The sequence below is a fragment of the Oryctolagus cuniculus genome, chromosome X (genome assembly GCF_964237555.1).
Source record: "Oryctolagus cuniculus chromosome X, mOryCun1.1, whole genome shotgun sequence".
NCBI classification, from domain to species: Eukaryota; Metazoa; Chordata; class Mammalia; order Lagomorpha; family Leporidae; genus Oryctolagus; species Oryctolagus cuniculus.
Window position 1 is genome coordinate 107,555,832 of NC_091453.1, and position 20,050 is coordinate 107,575,881.

At 46.8% G+C, this 20,050-nt stretch overlaps 1 protein-coding gene and 1 long non-coding RNA gene across 3 annotated transcripts in view; one reads left to right on the plus strand and one right to left on the minus strand.

Moving 5' to 3' along the window:
• The window catches only part of ZDHHC9 (zinc finger DHHC-type palmitoyltransferase 9), a 39,176-nt gene extending 30,069 nt beyond the window's left edge, over positions 1–9,107 (minus strand). Inside the window, exons 1-2 of one of the 2 annotated variants that reach the window (XM_008273178.4) lie at positions 8,869–9,107; positions 6,961–7,263 (exon numbers count right to left, since the gene is read on the minus strand). In XM_008273178.4, coding sequence (XP_008271400.1) covers positions 6,961–7,127 — 167 coding nt within the window. In that variant the 5' untranslated portion in view covers positions 7,128–7,263; positions 8,869–9,107. Of the gene's footprint in view, positions 1–6,960; positions 7,264–8,439; positions 8,620–8,868 lie in introns of those variants that run through there. The other variant, XM_070066467.1, reaches the window with a different exon arrangement.
• Positions 9,108–9,236: 129 nt separating this feature from the next.
• On the plus strand, positions 9,237–19,129 carry LOC103351969 (uncharacterized). Its single transcript, XR_519556.4, has 5 exons — positions 9,237–9,713; positions 9,865–9,986; positions 12,177–12,340; positions 17,792–18,102; positions 18,749–19,129. It is a non-coding gene; the product is annotated as an uncharacterized lncRNA (long non-coding RNA).
• Positions 19,130–20,050: the final 921 nt, after the last annotated feature.

Sequence of the window (20,050 nt, forward strand, 5' to 3'; positions counted from 1 at the left end):
GTTTCTTTGCATATAGACTCTTAAAGTGCAGGAGGTCAGTGCTTTGGCGTAGCAGGTAAAGCCGCCACCTGCATGGCTATCATCCCATATGGGTGCCGGTTCCAGTCCCATCTGCTCTACTTAAGATCCAGCTTTCCCGGCCTGCGCTGCGGCTCAATAGGCTAATCCTCTGCCTTGCGGCACCGGCACGCCGGGTTCTAGTCCCGGTCGGGGCGCCAGATTCTGTTCCGGTTGCCCCTCTTCCAGGCCAGCTCTCTGCTGTGGCCGGGGAGTGCAGTGGAGGATGGCCCAAGTGCTTGGGCCCTGCACCCCATGGGAGACCAGGATAAGTACCTGGCTCCTGTCATTGGATCAGCGCGGTGTGCCGGCTGCAGCAGCCATTGGAGGGTGAACCAACGGCAAAGGAAGACCTTTCTCTCTGTCTCTCTCTCTCACTGTCCACTCTACCTGTCAAAAAAAAAAATCCAGCTTTCTGCTGTGGCCTGGGAAAGCAGTGGAAGATGGCCCAAGTGCTTGGGCCCCTGCACCCACATGGGAGATCTGGAGGAAGCTCCTGGCTCCTGGCTCCTGGCTTTGGATTGGCCCAGCTCCAGCCATTGAGGCCATTTGGGGAGTGAACCAACAGATGGAAGACCTCTCTCTCTGCCTCTGCCTCTCTGTAACTCTGCCTTTCAAATAAATCAGTACATTTTTAATAAATAAATATTAAGTGCATCTAGAATATATTAATTCAGCAACATTAATTGATTCCTACTCTTTATATGGCCTGGTAGAAGACACTGTGGGAATTACACAGACACAGGAAATAATCCCTGATCCTGAAAAAGCTCACATCTAGCGATGGAGGAGGACAACAACAACTGAAAAATACAATCAATACAGAATTCAGAAATATAAGAAGTATCATATGACTATTTGTTAAATGAGTTGTATGTATGATTAGCTCAATGAGGGTTTCATGAAGGTTCAAGGAATTATTGAGGAGCCAACATTGTGACACAGTGGGTTAAGCATCTGCCTAAGATGCCAGCATCCCATTTGGGTGCTAGCTTGAACCCCAGCAGCTCCACTTCCAATCCAGCTCCCTGCTAATGCACCTGGGAAAGCAGTGGGAGATGGACCAAGTGCTTGGGCCCCTGCCACCCACATGGGAGACCCGGATGAAGCTCCTGGCTACTTGGCTTCAGCCTGGCCCAGCCCTAGCTGTTGTGGCCATTTGGAGAGTGAACCAACAGAATGAAGATTCTCTCTCTCTCTCTCCCCGTGTGTGTGTGTGTGTGTGTGTGTGTGTGTATAACTGATTTTCAAATAAATAAGTAAATCATGAAAAAAAAAACTAAGAAATAATTGGCACCAGCGCTGTGGCATAGCAGGTGAAGCCACCGCCTGCAGTGTCGGCACCCCATATGGGCACTGGTTCGAGTCCCGGCTGCTCCTCTTCCAATCCAGCTCTCTGCTATGGCCTGGGAAAGCAGTGGAAGATGGCCCAAGTCCTTGGGCCCCTGCACCTGCATGGGAGACCCAGAAGAAGCTCCTGGCTCCTAGTTTTGGATCATTGCAGCTCCGGCCGTTGCAGCCATCTGGGGAGTAAACCATTGGACGGAAGACCTCTCTCTCTGCCTCTCCTCTCTCTGTGTAACTCTGACTTTCAAATAAATAAATAAATCTTAAAAAAAAAAGAAAGAATTAAGGGCCCAGCATTGTGACATAGCAACTAAAGCCTCTGCCTACAATGCTAGCATCCTGTATGGGCGCCAATTCGAGACCCAGCTGCTCCACTTCCAGTCCAGCTCCCTGCTAATGGTCTGGGAAAGCAGTGAAAGATGGCCTGAGTACTTGGGCCTGATACCCACGTGGGAGACCTGGAAGAAGCTCCTGGCACCCTGCTTCAGCCTGGCCCAGCCCTGGCCATTGTGGCCATCTGGGGAGTGAACCAATGGATGGACGATCTCTCTCTCTCTCTCTCTCTCTCTCTCTCTTTCAACTCAGACTTTCAAATAAAAAATAAATCTTAAAAAAAAAGAACTGAAAAAGGGGTAGAATTTGGATAGGCTAGGAGAAGTGGAACGATTACTAAGCAATGTTACGAAGCTTTACTCAATTCATCCAATTCAATGACTCCTCTGCCAATACGTACACCAAAAAGCAGCCATGGTGGGGGGCGGCACTATGGCACAGGGTGTTAAGCCACCATCTATGGTGCTGGCATCCCATATGGGCACCAGTTCAAGTCCTAGATGCTCCATTTCCAATCCAGCTCCCTGCAAATGCACCTTGGAAAGCAGCGGAAAATGGACCAAGTTCTTGGGCCCCTGAATTCACATGGGAGACCCAGATAAAGGTCCTGGCTCCTGGCTTCAGCCTGGCCCAGCCCTGGCCATTGCAGCCACTTGGGGAGTAAACCAGTAGATGGAAAGTCAATCTTTCTCTCTTTCCCTCTCTCTGTAACTCTGCCTTTCAAACAAATAAATAAATCTTTTTTAAAAAAGGTAGAGGCAGGCCGGCGCCGCAGCTCACTAGAGTAATCCTCTGCCTGCGGTGCCGATACTCCAGGTTCTAGTCCCGGTTGGGGCGCCGGTTCTGTCCCGGCTGCTCCTCTTCCAGGCCAGCTCTCTGCTGCGGCCTGGGAGTGCAGTGGAGGACGGCCCAAGTTTCTGGGCCCTGCACCAGCATGGGAGACCAGGAGGAAGCACCTGGCTCCTGGCTTCGGAATGGCTCAGCGCCCTGGCCTTGACGGCCATTTTGGGGGTGAACCAATGGTAGGAAGACCTTTCTCTCTGTCTCTCTCTCTCACTGTCTAACTCTGCCTGTCAAAAAAAAAAAAAAGGTAGAGGCAGCGCTTTGGCACAGTGGGTTAAGCCATGGCCTGCAGTGCCGGCATCCAATATGGGCACCGTTCGTGTCCTGGCTGCTCCACTTCCAATCCAGCTCCTTGCTAATGGCCTGGGAAAGCAGCAGAAGATGGCCCAAGTCCCTGTGCCCTTGCACCCACATGGGAGACCCAGAAGAAGCTCCTGGCTCCTGGCTTCCACCTGGGCTAGCTCCAGCCATTGAAGTCATCTGGGGAGTGAACGAGCGGACAGAAGATATATATATATATATATCTGCATTTCCAATAAATAAATAAATCTTTTTTAAAAAAATAAATAAAAGTATCCATGGGGACCAGCCCAACAGAAACTCATCTGACAGTGCCTGGATACAATTTTCTCCATATATGGCACAGTGAGGGCATAAGCACTGATGATAAGCAGCAAGCATTTCAAGGGTCAAGAGTCACACAGTAGTTCTTGCCACAAGAGAAGTCTGAATACCATGATCCCCCTAGAGGTCTGGTCAGCAAATTAAAAGAAAAAGCTCAGAAGCCAGTTCCAGGAGACATTGTGCACTTGGCCCTTTCCTCCAGAGCACACTTCATCAGAAAGTTGAATGTGACTAAATACCACAACAGCCTTTCAGGAGCTGGACAGCTACAGACTGTCACTGTCAGCCTGCGCTAGTGTCGTGACACTCCAGGCCAACCAGGTAGCTGTGCGGTCAGCGTACAAGCCGGACTGGGTTTGAGCCAAAAAGACTACAAACAGTCCATGTGTGCAAAGCTGAAACTGGCATACACACTCACACTTCCCAAATACAAGGACCTCGCCCTCAGAATTAATTAGAAATCTTCTTCTCTAAAGCATTATACGATCTTCACTCTGCTTTTAAATGGAAATACGTTTATCATGATATAAAATGCAACTACCTACTGGTAATCTTTACAAACACTTCTAACAGTATGGAGCACACTGGCTCCGCGCCGAACACCCTTTTGGTGTTGCTGTATGCAGTCAACCTTTTGCCTGTCCACTGAAAATCACAGGTCGCTCCTATGAAAAGTCTAGGTCTGGAAAAGCTCAGAATGACAGGCTAGCCACTGGCATGACTAACAGTGTATGGTTTTCATTAAGGGGCATCCATATGTCTGACCAGACTTCTCAAGACATCTGGCTGACCCAGCGCTGTGCCACGGGCAGCTATAAATCAACTCACACTTGTTCCTAAGCACCTGCTGTAAGCCAGACCCTGTTGGTAAAATGTAGGTCCAGATGTGTCCCAAGATTTGCACTATCTTCCCACAAGGCAAAAACGTAGCAGCCAGAGAACATGGAATCTACACTCCTAGACAACTAAAGGATGAAAATGGACAGCCATTTGCTTATTCCAATACCTTCTCCCACTTCGAAGACAGGTGGCTAGGTCAACTGATTTCCTGAAGTCTCATTGAGTTCTTTTTTTAAAAAATTTATTTTATTTATCTTTTTGAAAGAATGACAGAGAGAGGTAGAGACAGAGCAAGAGAAAGAGGTCTTCTGTCCACTGGTTCACTCCCTAAATGGCCACAACTGCTGGAGCTGAGCTGATCCGAATCCAAGAGCCAGGAGCTTCTTCTGGGTCTCCCAAGTGGGTGCAGGGGCCCAAGCACCTGGACTATCCTCTACTGCTTTCCCAGGCCATTAAGCAGGGAGCTGGATCAGAAGCAGAGCAGCCAGGACTAGAACCAGCGCCCATATGGGATTCCAGGGCTGCGGGCTGAGGCTTTAACCCGCTGTGCCACAGCGCTGGCGCCCTCACTGAGTTCTAATGCTAACAAAGAAGCCCATATTCTGCCCCCCAAAGCCCTACCCTCCACTATGTGGCTGGTGGTGAATTATAGACTCTGAAGAAGGTGATCAATTAAGAAAAGATTCCATTCCTCTGAGGCACGCCTATCATTGGCTAGGCAGAAGGCAACCACCACCTGTAGTGTCCGTGTGTCTGTATTTGACAGACAGACACATACACACACACACACACACACGAGGACATTCACAAACAGATTCCACCAGTCACAGTCAAAAAGCCTCATCACCATGGTCCCCTCCTCTTTGGTAAGATTTATACTTCCCCATTCCACTCCTCAGCTACCATATTTGCTTCCTTCAGCCTCCTCCCATCATGCCCTCCCCCAGTCCTATCTTCAAAAATATTTACTCTTGCATACAGGCAGCTGGAACTCAGGGCAGTTTTACAAACAACCTTGCCCTTCATATCGGCGGACACAGCACAAGACATAATTTGCGGGGGCTGCAGGGGGGCCATCTTGGGAAAAAACTCCAACTGTCTCTGTCAAACAGTAACTTGGCTAATTACGAGCTTCATCCCATGGGCAGATTTCTTTAGAGGCCTAAATGGAACAGAGCCAAATCAGACTCTGTCACTGACTCCCAGATACAAAAAGGGCCAAATGACAATAACTCCAAATTCCAAGTTCCCCTGGTCAGTCAAAGCAGAGGTTTCAAGCTCAGAATGATCAACTCACTCAGAGCCTGGAAAGAAATCTCATCTCTGCTTTGAATGGTTCCAGTCATAAACATTTCACCATAGAGGGGAACGAGGACAAAAAGATCAAGAGAAAGGGAGAGTGATAGAGAACAGAGTACAGTTTTGTACTTCCAAGAAGAAACAAGGCAGAAATGAAGCAAAAAAAAAAATTGCAGAGAAGGACGAGAAGAAGGAAAGAAAAATGGTTTTTTTTTGTCATGCATATGCTTGCCTGACTGCACATGCTCACTGGTACCACACAGGAGCACATGTGCGTGCACACACACACTCATACACACACACACACACTCAGCCATGAAATTTAGACTGAAAGCAGCTAAGACGCCTTTAGTAACCAGTGCAACTTCACCCAATGCTTCACAAAGTCAGTAGCAGCAGCAGCAGCAGCAGCAGTAGCAAAAGAGCCTTTAACAAAGAGCTCCTCTGACCTTACTTTCCCAGCCCTGTTATAAACCGGGCCCCCCGCCTCCCCCTGCTGTTACTCAAGCCAGCTGCAACCATCAAAAAGTCTGGCAAAGCAGTCTGAAAATCACTCTGGATGCACTGGGAAAGCCTGAAGCCCTTACAGAGGACAAAAATGAGCCCCAAGGGATCAGAGCTCATTTTAATTAGCCACAAAGGCTGGCCAAGGAACCCCCTCCTTTCTCCCCAGGCCACACCCCAGTATGGGAGCTCCATTTCCAGACCCCCCACATACATGAACGATAGCAGGCTCACATCAGGTGCGGTGTAAAGTCCACATGCACACCTCTCGGCTCCTCAAGGCCCTCCTCACAGTAATCCCAAAACAATTAGCACTGCTCCCATCCCTAGAGTGTAGAGCATTCTCAGCACACCCAGTAGTCGTGCCACAGTGCCCTAGAATCCAACTGGCCACCTCCCTGGAGCAGTGGCCTACACAGACTTCAAACAGCTGCACTAGTACTAGCTAGTATTACATCACAGAAAAAAATAACTTCAAGGCTGGTATCAGGCATACACAGAACAGAGAGTTGTTTATGTTGAATGACTTCGAGGGAAAGAAAGAGCAACTCATTTTTAATAAGCACACATGTGCCATGCATGCAGCTAACTTGTGATACAGCTGGAAGCAATCTGCAGGTTCTCAATGCAGTTGGCTTTTCAATTTAACAGCCAGGTGAGGCTGAGCTCTAGGGAAATAAGACTCAAAATAACAGAATAGGTGAGTGTTGCTGGGTGGTGTTTTAACAATGAGGGGTGCCCCTAGGCTTAGGATGGGTGGACAGGGGGCAATATGTCACGATGCTCCTAAGGCAAAGACTGAAATGGGGAAGTGAATAATTAAGACAGCCACCTCTCATCCCCCAAGTTTTTCAGGGGTAGCCCCAAATTGGTGCTGTAAAATTGGCATGGAAGGTCTTGTGTTTTTTTGTTTGTTTGTTTGTTTGTTTCTTTGGGAAGCACATACTCTGCTATAACCACCAAGCAATGAATTTAGTTGATGTGATCTATAGAGATTGCTCAAGAAGACAGTAAAAGTCATCTAAGGACTAGCCACAAACTTCCCAGAAAGCAGGTTTACCCCCTGAATCCAAAGTAACCCTAATCAGGCAGCTCTACGCAACGGAAACTCACTCAAAGGCGAAGAAGAGTGTACACGTCCCCAGGATGAGGAAGAGGGTCAAGTAGAAGATGCCCTTTTGCCGGGCCATCATGACACGGCCATCGCAGCAGAAGGTATTCCTGCCCGGGAGTTTCTCCCACTTCCGTGTCACCTTCTTTCTCACCACCATCACAGACATGATTGGGATTCCCGGTCCCAAACGGGCTGTGTGATTTACACAAGAGAAGAAACAGAGGCTGGGCCCAGCGTTGAAATCACGTTGTTTGCAATTGCTGCTGCTCGGTCAAGCATCATCGAAAGTCCAGTTTCTACTCCTAAGAAAAAAAGCACATAAACAAAAACCAAAAATGAAGCAGGAATAAGAAAATATATTTAAACCCTCCTCTCCCAGAAACATGAACACTACCTGAAGGCACGGGGATGGGGAAGTGGGAAAAGTTTATTTCTAATCTGTTTGGCCTCTAAAAGGAGAAGTGATTAAAGGTTCCCCAAAAAACAACGGGGGCTGGTATTTCTTCTTAAATAAACCTCTGTGCTTCCAATCTAATACTGATGATTTGATAATCAAAAAACCTCAGAACTAGAAGAGATCTTATTGGTGACAGCCCAATTATTTTGTTTTATAAACAAACTGAGGACCAGAGAGAGGAATTAACTTATCTAGGGTCACACAGCAGCACAGCTGAGACAAGAAAATATGTCTGCTGACCAGGGCACTGTCCACTATACCACAATGTTCTCCAATCTTCTTTATGAGGACTGTGAAAATAATAGTAGAATTGCTGTCCTTAAGGAGCCGTTCCCTCCCCTCCTCCACTTCTTCACCTTCTTTCTTCAATTTGCCACTCAAATATGAATCACACCAGGGAACAAGCCAGCCTCTGGCCAGGCTGGGAGGTTCTGGACACACTGTGCACACACAAGCATTGTATTTACACGAAACAGATTTCCCCTAATGAACCCCTCAGTAACTTCCTGAGTCCAGGAAATGAAACAATTGCGCTGGTCTAATCTAACATTTGTGGGAATCTTAATGAAACCACATCACACAGCCAAAGGTGAAAGGCTGACTTAAGCACAGATATTCTGGAATGGGTGGCGTTTGATGATGGGTATTTAGGGGGCAAGTGGGGGCGGGGGGAGGACAGCAGCTAAGAAAAGTCGTTAAGGGCGCTTTCTGGGACATTTCCTAAGTGCCATCTCCACTCAGCATCCTGAATTCACAGGCCTAGCCTTTCTCAGTCACTGCCACCCTCCGCTCTCAGGTGTGGTGCCGTGTGGCCTCTATTTACTGATACCACATGCCCCACGCTGGCAAGAACGAGGCGGAAGCCTGCAGCCCGATCAACTGGAGACCATTCCCGGTCTGGAGAGGGCAAGGGTCCAAAGAGCGACCGGGAGCCGAGCGGGAGAAAGGAGAAGAGAGAAGGCTTGAGAAAGGGGAGGAGGCACCAGGGGTGCAGAAGACACTTCCTTTGTGTAAAACTAACCTGGAAAACAATCTCCTTCTGATAAACTGGCCCACCGGGAGAAGAACGACCAGGAAGGGGAACCCGGCCCGAGAGAACAAAGATCAGATCCGCCGGGAAGCAGCGACCGGCCCACCAGCCGGGGCCCCGAGGCCCAAGTCCGCCGCCAGGCCGCGGGCGCGGCCTCGGGAGGCCCGCCCTGCCTCCGCCACGCAGCGGACCACCGCCCCAGGCAGGTCGGGACGCGCGCCCGTCCACACGCACACGCATCCACACGCTCGTACACACTCACACACGCCCCGCCACGTGTAGTCACCCCGGGGCCAGGGGCTCGGCGGCTGCCGAGTTGAGAAGGGCGGTGCCGGCGCCTCTGCGTCCCGGCGCTGCCGAAGGGGAGGCAACCCACCATGCAGCCGAGCCCAGGAGACCCCAGCCTCCACCCCTCGTTACCTGAACCCAGGAGACCGAACTCGGCCAGCCGCTGAGGGCAGGAAGTGAGCAGTCCCAGGGGACCGCGTCCGCCGCCGGAGGTGGCAGGGACTTCTCCCCAGCCGGGAGACTGCCTCCTCCTGACAAGGGGCCCAACAGTCGGGGCCCTAAACCAGCTGTGGCAACCGCCCACCGCTGGCCAAATGGAACGCTCCTCACGTCACCAGGTCGCTCCAGTAGTGGCTCGCGCCCCATTGGCTGCTCGGCCTCGGCGCCTCCGCCCCTACCGCCCCTGCCCCGAACTACCATTGGCAACTCTGAACGCCACTCGACGATGCCTCCGCCCACTCCCCCACCCATCTCTCTGCTACTTGCCCACCTGCCAAGCCACTGCCAGCCTCTCTTTGGGGTCGGAGTACCAGTATGTGAAGTGTTGTCTTGTAGTGATATAGTTAGGCAGAGACAGAGGGGAAAGCTAGTGCCGGCGGGACAAGGAGGAGCCGGGGGCCAGCCTCCCCCCTCACACGCGGTGAGATGCTGAAGCGAGGCTAGCTCAAGATCCGGGTGCTCCCCCAAACCGGGTCCGCCCTGGGCCTCTCCAGCCCTCTTGCATTCAAATCAACCGTTAACTCCGGATTTTACCCTTCAGCGGCGTCAAGACAGTTTCTCTGCCTCCCAAGTTCCATTCAGTAGCCAAGGACCCCACCTCGCTCCCCGACACCCTGGCCTCCATCTGTAAGGCTTTCAGAACAAAACAAACAGAAAAGGGAAGTTGAAAGGGTAACTGTCCCCAAGAACACAGAAGAGTTTCTCAGTGCCAAAAACAAATAATTGGTATTAAGAGAGAGAAACGTCAATTCTCTCAGGTAGGTAATGAAGTAAAGATTGTCAAGAAGCTTGGCAATCAATCTCTATTCGATTTGGAGAGTTTATGATAATTAAAGGGGGGGGGGAATTCACTGCAGAATTTCCACCCACCAACCAGACTAATTCCTTCCTTCTGCCACACCTCTGCAGTCACTGCTGGCACGAGCCATTGCTACTGATCCAAGAAGAGTCTCAACCTTGGGAAGCCTTGAGATTGGAAGGAGGAAAATGGTGGAGGACAACAGCACTCTCCTATAAGTGGACTTTCCGAGGTACAAGATCTGTTCCCACTGGTATAGCTCTTGCCTCTCAAATGTAAGGAAATACGAGAAGAGACTGAAAGTGGCCTCTTCCTACCCGCCACACCATTGGGGATGCGAGCCCACCTCACCAGCCTAGGTTTTCCTGAGCTCCATACAAGTTTCTTTAGGGTGAGGGCATTTGGGATTCGTACAGAAGAGACTTCCAAAGCTCTTCCTGAGGCAGTTTTTGTTGGTTGAAGGGCCACATACAAGGTCCAGAACTATTTCTCCTTTACAGTATTTGGGTCCATCATGAAATGAAACTGAAATCTACATAATGATAATCACATTTGACACTTTCATAGCATCCTTCAATAAAAATTTTAACGGATTAAAAAACACGGGTAATTCTCTGACGAGACAGATGCATGATAATTAATTTGTAGAGGAAAGTATATCTCTATAAACCTTCTATTATTCCTTAGTACTCATGCTCATTGTAACCATGAGTTTATTCCTTATGAAGTGTATGACCTGTTCCATTGCCTCCAGTTGTATTCTCTGAGGTGTGGAAGGTGTCGGTATTACACATACTTGGAGTGACGGGAGAGGGACTTCCTTAGCCTCATCGGCTCTCTGGATTCCCAAGCCTGTGTGTGTATCACATGCTCTTAGGAATAGCATAGTCACCCCAGCTGCCATCCTTCTGACTAGAGAGGAGTCACAAATAGGCCTCTGCAGCACCCAAACATACTTTGCCCATAGCTCAGGTGCAGGTGAAGCCTGGGGAGTCCTGGAATGGATGTGTCATAGCAACACATTCCTTACTGCTGCCCCTCCCTGCTCTGGGTCACATTCCCTCTAGGATTAAGTGGCTATGTCAGTCAGGTTTATTTTATTACAATTTAGTATTACTCGTGCTCACCACTAAAAGAAAAATAAGGAAAATTTATAGGAACCAATATTCCATAGCACTTCCTTCTAGGTAATTACATAATTTTATGTAATCCTTAAAATCTTTTTAAAAAACATTTATTTATTCGGCCGGCGCCACAGCTCACTAGGCTAATCCTCCACCTAGCGGCACCAGCACACCGGGTTCTAGTCCCGGTTGGGGTGCCAGATTCTGTCCCGGTTGCCCCTCTTCCAGGCCAGCTCTCAGCTATGGCCCGGGAGTGCAGTGGAGGATGGCCCAAGTGCTTGGGCCCTGCACCCCATGGGAGACCAGGAGAAGCACCTGGCTCCTGCCTTCGGATCAGCGCAGTGCACCGGCCGCAGCGGCCATTGGAGGGTGAACCAACGGTAAAAGGAAGACCTTTCTCTCTGTCTTTCTCTCTGTCTATCTCTCTCACTGTCCACTCTGCCTGTCAAAAATAAAAAAAAAAAAACATTTATTTATTTGAAGGGGAGTTACAGTCATGTGATGAGCTCTTCAAACACCACTAGAATTAAGACTAGTCTCCATGGCTCAATAGGCTAATCCTCCGTCTGCGGCACCCCCGGTCTGATCGGGGCGCCGGATTCTGTCCCAGTTGCTCCTCTTCCAGGCCAGCTCTCTGCTGTGGGCTGGGAGTGCAGTGGAGGATGGCCCAAGTGCTTGGGCCCTGTACCCCATGGGAGACCAGGAGAAGCACCTGGCTCCTGGCTTCGGATCAGCGTGGTGTGCCGGCCACAGCGGCCACTGGAGGGTGAACCAACGGTAAAGGAAGACCTTTCTCTCTGTCTCTCTCTCTCTCACTGTCCACTCTACCTTTAAAAAAAAAAAGACTAGTCTCCCAGGTGCCTGGTGTTGTGGCATAGTGAGTAAAGCCACCCTGGCATCCCATGTAGGCACTGGTTCGTGTTCCAGCTACTCCACTTCCAATCTAGCTCCCTGCTAATGACCTGGGAAAAGCAGTGGAAGATGGCCTAAGTGCTTGCGCACCTACTACCCACATAGGAAACCTGGAAGAAGCTCCTGGCTCCTGGCTTTAGCCTAGCCCAGCGCCAGCTATTGCAGCCTTCTGGAAAGTGAACCAGCCGATGAAAGATCTCTCTGTATCTCTCCTTCTCTCTCTGTAACTCTGACTTTCAAATAAATAAATAAATAAATCATTTTAAAAAAAGATACAGTCTTTCAGGAGGCTGTAGTTGTGGCATTACAGGTAAAGCTGCCACCTGCAACACCAGCATCCCATATGGGTGCAGGTTCATGTCCCAACCACTCCATTTCTGATCCAGCTCCCTGCTAGTGTGGAGAGGAAGGCAGCTCCCTCGGAAAGCAGAGGAAGATGGCCCAAGTACTTGGACCCCTGCACCCACGTTGAAGATGTGGACGAAGTTCCCAGCTCCTGGCTTCAGCCCGGCCCAGCCCCAGCCATTGCAGCCATTTCAGGAGTGAACCAGTAGGTGGAAGATCTCTCTCTCTCTCTCTCTCTCTCTCTCTCTCTCTCCCCCTCTCTCTGTCTCGCCCTCTCTCTCTCTCTCTCTCTGTAACTCTTCCTTTGAAATAAAATATATATATATATATTTTTAAGTGCCATCACTAGGCTGGAGCTTGATCCAGCAAATCTCTTTTACAGTCACCTAGAGACCCATTCAGTACTGCATCCAAGAACAGACATGCAGAACATCAAGCCCTCAGCCTGCATTCCAGCTAATGATGGCTCCTCCACCTGCCCAAGTCTCCTTGCCTCCCACCATGCCTATGTTCTTTCCTGCCCCACCTAGTTGACTTGTAGGTTTGCCTTACTTTGCAGCTATAAATAAATACAGTATATATTTGTAGAATGGATGAGCAAAGAAACCACGCACCTGCCTGCCCACACATAGCCAGCTAGTATTCTTTAACAACATCTGTTTGCCTGAGGCCTGGGCTGGTGTCATTGACATAGAAGAACCAGGATGGCACATACCGTGAAAAGCACACAAGCCTGATGTGCAGGCAGACCTAGGTTCAAGTCCTGGCTGTGCTATTTAGTAGCTTGTGTAAACTTGTCATTCACCACGCTTTCCCCTGGTTAGAAAAAGCATAGGCAATAATCTTGATCTAATCAAGTGCCTGTTCTGCAGCACTCTCTTGCCTTGTGAATCCTCCACACTGCCGCCACGTTGTCTGTTTCAACAGTGAGAGACAGAAGCAGTGGCTTTCGTTAAGCACCGCCTGTGTTCCAAGCACTGGGTTGGGATTGGTAGCTCATCTCAGAAAGTGTGAAGCACCTTTAAGATGTTGCATGCATGAAAGTCAACCATACAGAAAGCACAATAAAGACCACCTGGGGTGGCAGGAAAAGTGTTCCCCACAATGCCACGGAACTGCTCAAAACTGAGCCTCTGTTTCTGCCTCTGATAGCTGGCTGCCCCTGCTGGGTCCCCATTTGGTTTCATCTCTAGACTGTGGGTTTCTGAATCCACGTGGCATGATTTCAGGTGCTATGCTTGAACCTGCAACCCTAACCCTGAGACTACCCTCTCATTAAACAAGATTCATAATAACAGCAGTGGACACCATTTACCGAAGATGCCTTCTGTAGCAGGGATTGTACTAAGTGCTTTACTCAAATTAGATTCCCAGATTATGGTCTAAACATGATGTTCAGGTGACAGCATCTGATCCTGACTTGGCTCATCCCTAGTATTTGACTCTGCCCAGTCCTCTCATTCCACGAGCTGACATAAGAGACTGTGTAGCCCAAAAATATTAACAGGTTTATCAGTCAATCATTAAGTATGTGTTGAACATCCACAGTTTGTCCAGCCTGTACTAGGCACTGTGGGAAATACCAAAGAAATATATAACATGATCCCAGCCTCTAAGAAAAAAAAGCATTCTAAGGGAGAAAAGACCAACATCTATGAAATCATTAAAGAAAAACACAAATTATTGCAGAGGCAAATTCTCAACAATGTACAACAGTCTCCCACTCTTAAGGAAGACTTCCCTCAAAAGATTGTACCCCCTCAAATACTCTTGGTAGAAGAGTAAATTGATAAAATTTCTTAGTAGGGCTATGTGGCAGTAGCTCTTAACATATTTTTGCTACATAACCATTGGCCCAATAATCTTGCTTCTATATAGAAATACAAACACAAATGTTCAAAGATATAGGTTCAATATTTCTCTATAGCATTGTTTGTAATGCCAAGGATTAGCAAAGAGGGGGCTGGCACTGTGGTGCAGCAGGTTAAAGCCCTGGCCTGCAGCGCCAGCATCTTATATGGGTGCCAGTTAGAGTCTTGGCTGTTCCACTTCTGATCCAGGTCCCTGCTAATGCACCTGGGAAAGCAGAGGAGGATGGCCCAAGCAGGCATAGTGAGCTTAGCCTCTGCCTATGGTGCTGGCATCCCATATAGGTACAAGTTCATATTCCAGCTGTTCCTCTTCCAGTCCAGCTCTCTGCCATGGTCAGAGAAAGCGACAGAAGATGGTCCAAGTGCTTGGGCCCCTGCATCTACGTGGGAGACCTGGAACAAGCTCCTGGCTGCTGGCTTTGGATTGGCCCAGCTCTAGCCATTGAGACCATTTGGGGAATAAACCAGTGGATACAAGACCTTTCTCTCTGTCTCTCCCTCTTTCTATAACTCTACCTCTCAAGTAAATAAATAAATCTTTAAAAAAATTTAGATATACCTACAGAAAATAATAGACATTTGTCTTTCTGTGTGTGTATATATATTTCAATAAAAATTTTACATGAAACATATATTTTGGGGTGGGCATTTGATGATACTTGTGAAGCCTGCATTCAAATCAGAGTGCCTGGGTTGAAGTCCCAGCTCCACTTTCAATTCCAGATTCCTGCCAGTGGACACCCTGGAAGGCAATAGGTGACAGCTCAAGTACTTGGATCTCTGCTATCCATGTTGGAGATCTAGATGGAGTTCCAGGCTCTTGACTTTGGCCTGGCCTAGGCCTAGCTGTTGCAGAAATTTGGGAGTGAACCAGTGGATGGGAGATCTCTTTGTTTCTGTCTCTTTTATTTCTCTCTTTCTTTTTCTCTGCCTTTCAAATAAAAAAGAATGAATAAATAAATCCCCCTTTTTTAAAAAAAATTATTCATTTGAAAGTCACAGTTACAGAGATTGAGAGAACAAGAGTGAGACACACAGAGAGAGATCTTCTATTTACTGGCTCATTCCCCAGATGGCTACAGTGGCCAGAACTAGAGAGGCCAAAGCCAGAAGCCAGGAGCTTCTTCCAGGTCTCCCATGTGGGTGGCAGGGGTCCAAACACCTGGGCCATCTTCTACTGCCTTTCCCAGGCCATTAGCAGGGAGCTTGATTGAAAGTGGAGCAGCCAGGATTCAAACTGGTGCTTATATGGGATGCTGGTGTCACAGGTGGCAGCTTTACCTGCCACACCACAATGACAGCCCTAATAAATGTATTTATTAAATGTGTTAAAATGTATTTATTTATATGAAAGACAGAATGACAGAGAGGAAGAGACTCAGAAATATAGAGAGATCTTCTGTCCACTGGCTCACTCCCCAAATGCCCACAACAACCAGGGCTAGTCCAGACTGAAGCCAGGAGTCAGGAGCCAGGAATTCTATCTGGGTCTCCTATGTGGATGACAGGGCCCCAAGTATTTGAGCCATTATCCATTGTCTCCCAGACACATTAGCAGGAAACTGGATTGGAACTACGGAGTAGCTGGGACTCAAACTAGGCACTTTGATGTGGAATGCTGGTGTCTCAAGTAGAAGCTTAACCTACTGTATCACAACTCCCACCCTTATTCTTAAAAAATTAAATGGCTATGTGCTGACATGCAAATGTCCCCAGTATGCATTAAATTTAAAAAGCTATTTTCTAAAGATTAATAATATCCCACTTTTGTAAGTAAAATAATTGTGTGCTTATGTGTATGATTTTACTTTAAAAATCTAGAAGGATATTCATCAAGAGGTTACCTCTGGGGTTTAACACTAGTGAGAAAACCTTTAGGTTTTACTTTATGTACTTCTTTAATGTCTGAATTAGTTATAGGAGGCATGTATTAATTTTAGGGCTTAAAAAATAAAGATTTAAACAATTGTTATAAGGTTGTGTACCTCTTGTTAAATATAGCAGAATGACTGCATGCATCTATCTCTCCTCCTTCCTAAGACACTATTGGAATTATAGTACAGTCATTGAAAAAGCATAAGTCCATATCAAAGAAGAGAAGAGAGATATCAGATGATAATAAATTTCAAAAATTTATGGAAGATAGAAATTAGAAGGAAGGATATTGACTGAACACACAAAGATTAAGGCCAAATTAGGGAGCCAATCAGTGCAAAAAAAAAAAGTCATAGAGAACACAGAAGGAGAAATGCAGGAGAAAGGGAAATTGGCAAGAAATGGTATAATTAAGGGTTAGAAACATTGAGGACACAATAAAGGCACAGAATGCAAGAAGCAAACAAAAGGTGGGGGACAACAAAAACAGAAAAACAAAACCTATACAAGAAGTCCATGGGTCAAATGTGAAGAACTGCTTTGGATTAACACAGGAAGCAGGCTTCAAGAATAGAATTTACTCTGAGAAATAGACTGAAATGAGAAAGAAACTGGATGGTAGTAGTGAAATGGTGAAAAAGGCATATATTTAGTCTACCCAAAGCAATAAAAAAGGCAATCAGAAATTCAACAAATATACAATATTGTCCCAAAATGTCATTTTCCAATAATGAAGGTAACTAGAACATGGAATGATATAGAGTAACTGATAGAAGTTGTGACATTGGAACTATAGAGAAGAAAATGCTATCAAGGCACAACCCTTGGCTTTGCACTGAAAAAGATATATGTAATCATAAAAATATGAACACTGCCTTTATTGGTTTTCAGCTTTTGGAGTCCAACCCAGAGACAAAGCACAGGAAACTCAATTATGATTACAAAGTATAAAGTAAATGTTAACAAACTTAATGTAAAAGGGTAGTTTACAGAAGTTAGAAAGTAGAATTACAGGAGGTGGGAGGGTGAATAGAAGCCTTAACATTCTAATTTTAGAAAAGTGTAGAATCCAAAGATATTATCTATAAATGAACAAAAATGAGAGGTGTATGTGTATCATACAGAGGCACAGAGATAACCAAAAGCACATGCTAGCTAAAAGGTCCACATTAGAAGGACTGTTTGTGGGGAGAAGAGCTAAACAGAGGAACTAAAAATAGTGATGTATTAGGAGGAGAAGTTGGAGCTGTAGTGTAAGTGAGCTGAATCCCCATCCATCAGAGCAGGAAGTCAATACGAGATGTCTAAAGCTGGTAAAGCCTAAAAGGGATTTCAAGAAAATACATTACTGCCATATCCCTCTTATTGGTCTCCCTGCTTTCACTCTTGCCCCTTCCAGTCTATTCTTAACACACTAGCTCGAGAGATTCTTTTAAAACTTGACTCAGACCTTGTCACCCATGGGTTGTCCAGTGGCTTCCCAGATCACTCACAACAAAAGCCAAAGTCATTGCAATGATTTACCAGGCCTTACATAATCAGCTGCTTCACAATCTCCAACACCTGTTATGCGTCCTTGTTCATTTTGCACCAGCACCAGGCTTCCTTGCTATTCCTTGAACAAACTGTGCATGTTTCCACTTCAGGACCTTGCCACCGACTGTTCTTTCTGCCTAGAATTATCTTTTCCCAATATTTGCATGGCTTGCTTTATCACCTCCTTCAAGTTCTTACTCAGATGTCCACTTCTCTGAGCACTTTCCTTGGCTTTACCTATCTGAGAAAACTGCAGCTTCCCCACCTCCAAACTCCTATCTCACTTCCTTGATCTTTTTCCATAGCATTTACTGTCCTTTAGCATACTACGTGCATATTTGAATTACCTGTTTATTGTTGTTCTTCCCCACTAGTATGCAAACTCTACCAGAGCAGAGATTATCTACCTGTGCTTATCTCCGTGCTCAAAACAGTGACTGGCCCACAGCAGTAGGTACTTTTCAAGCATCCTCCAAAACTCATGCTGAAGCCCCAACCCTCAGTAGAATGTAACTATATTTGAAGACAAGGTCTTTACTCAAGTGGTTAAATTAAAATGATGCCACAGTGGGGCCCTACTCCAATATGACTGACATCCTAAGAAGAAGAGGAAGAGACACTAGGAATGCATGTGCACAGAGGGACAATCATGGGAAGAGGCAATAAGAGAGTGTCCATTTGCAAGGTAAGGAGAAAGACCCAAAACAGACACTTACCTGAACATCCCTAAGAGGAAATCAACCCTGCAGCATCTTGATCTTGAACTTCTAGCCTCCAGAATTGTGAGAAAACAATTCCTGCTGTTTAAGCCACTCAATATGTGATATTTTGTTATGGCAGCTCTAACCAATACACACAGTGCTCAATAGTTTACTTAAATGAATGAATAACAAGGTGAATGAATATGTCAGGAATAGATAGAAAAGCCCAAACCAGAAAGAGTTAAAAGTGGTAATCCTGGGGCCAGTGCTGTGGCCTTGTGGGTAAAACCACTGCCTGCAGTGCTGGCATCCCATATGGGTGCCAGTTCTAGTCCCGGTTGCTCCACTTCTGATCCAGCTCTCTTCTATGGCCTGGGAAAGCAGTAGAAGATGGCCCAAGTCCTTAGGGAATGGGACTATAGCTGGGGGGAGTGGGCAGGAGACTAGCTTTTCATTACAAATAAGTTGTTTGGCACTATATAATTTTTATTGTCATGAATATATACTTTGATAAACATTTTAAAATTCTAATTTTTAAATAGGGATTTTACAGAACAAAAATAATCATAGGTTTATGAGGATTGGCATGAGTGATTCTCCATGAGGGGGATTTTGCTCCTCTCTCCCCAGGGGACATTTTTGGTCGTCACAACTCAGAGGGAATGCTACTGGCATCAAGGATGCTGCTGGGGTCAATGCTGTGCTGTGGTGAGTGAAGCTGCTGCCTGCAGTGCCAGAATTCCATATGGGCGCTGGTTCGAGTCCCAGCTGCTCCACTTCCAATCCAGCTCTCTGCTAGGGCCTGGGAAAACAGCAGAAAATGGCCCAAGTCCTTGGGTCCCTGCACCCACGTGGGAGACCCAAATGAAGCTCTTGGCTCCTGGCTTTGGCCTGACTCAGCTCTGGCCTTTGCAGCCATTTAGGGAATGAACCAGCACACAGAAGCTCTCTCTCTCTCTCTCCCTCACTCTCTGTAACTCTGCCTCTCAAATAAAAAAAATAAAAAATAAATCTTGTTTTTTTTTTTTAAATGATGATGTTAATCATCTTACAACGTACAGGACAGCTAGCTTCCTGGAACAAGGAATGATTCAACCCGAATGTCAATAAGTACAAGGTTGAGGAACCCTATTTTACGTAAATGTGTGGATGATCAATCCATAGCAAGCTATTAAGGAAAGTTATGGCTGTTTAGCAAATAGAGTTAACTTGTGAGAAGAATATAATGTAGGAAATCTACCAAACTACTCCACAATCCATTCTTTGGTGCCTCTGCTAGAGAAAAATCCTGGACTAAATGTTGTTCTAACGGCAGCACTAGGAATATAGGAGGCATAGTAAATATAGAGAAACTGACTGACTTCTGTCTACAGATTTGTATACAAGCCTTCACTATACACAAATGTAAATGGACCATTCATCCCAAATTACCTCACTCTCACTTCAGTGCCTCTTCTTGCCAATCTAATTCGTCCCTTCTGCTCTTCACTAATCAACCTCAACACTACTTTCTTTCTTTTATCCCAAATCCCAGTTCCAAGATTTCCCTCAGACCACAACTCATGCTGGAATGCGTTTGCTGCATCTTTGAGCCAAGGTTTCTCCATTCTGTCATTTACACAGCACCTCTTTGATTAAATCCCCTCTAACTCCTTGGGAAAGAGTGAGCAATTTCTCACTGATGCTATCTTGCATAAAAACATCCCTCCCCCTCCCCCCAGCCCCCGCCTTGTTCAACAGCCTACCTAAAGCGTCTACTTGTTTCCAGACACACCAAGAAAATTATTAAATGTTTGCATTGCTTAAGTGGGTTGTGGTGTGTTCATGATAAATGCATCTGCATTTGTGTTCTGTCCAGCTAGAAATGGTTCAGATAACTATCTCTTTATCTGTGCTGGGAATATGGCTTCCAGGGAAAGGTTTGAGGAGTTT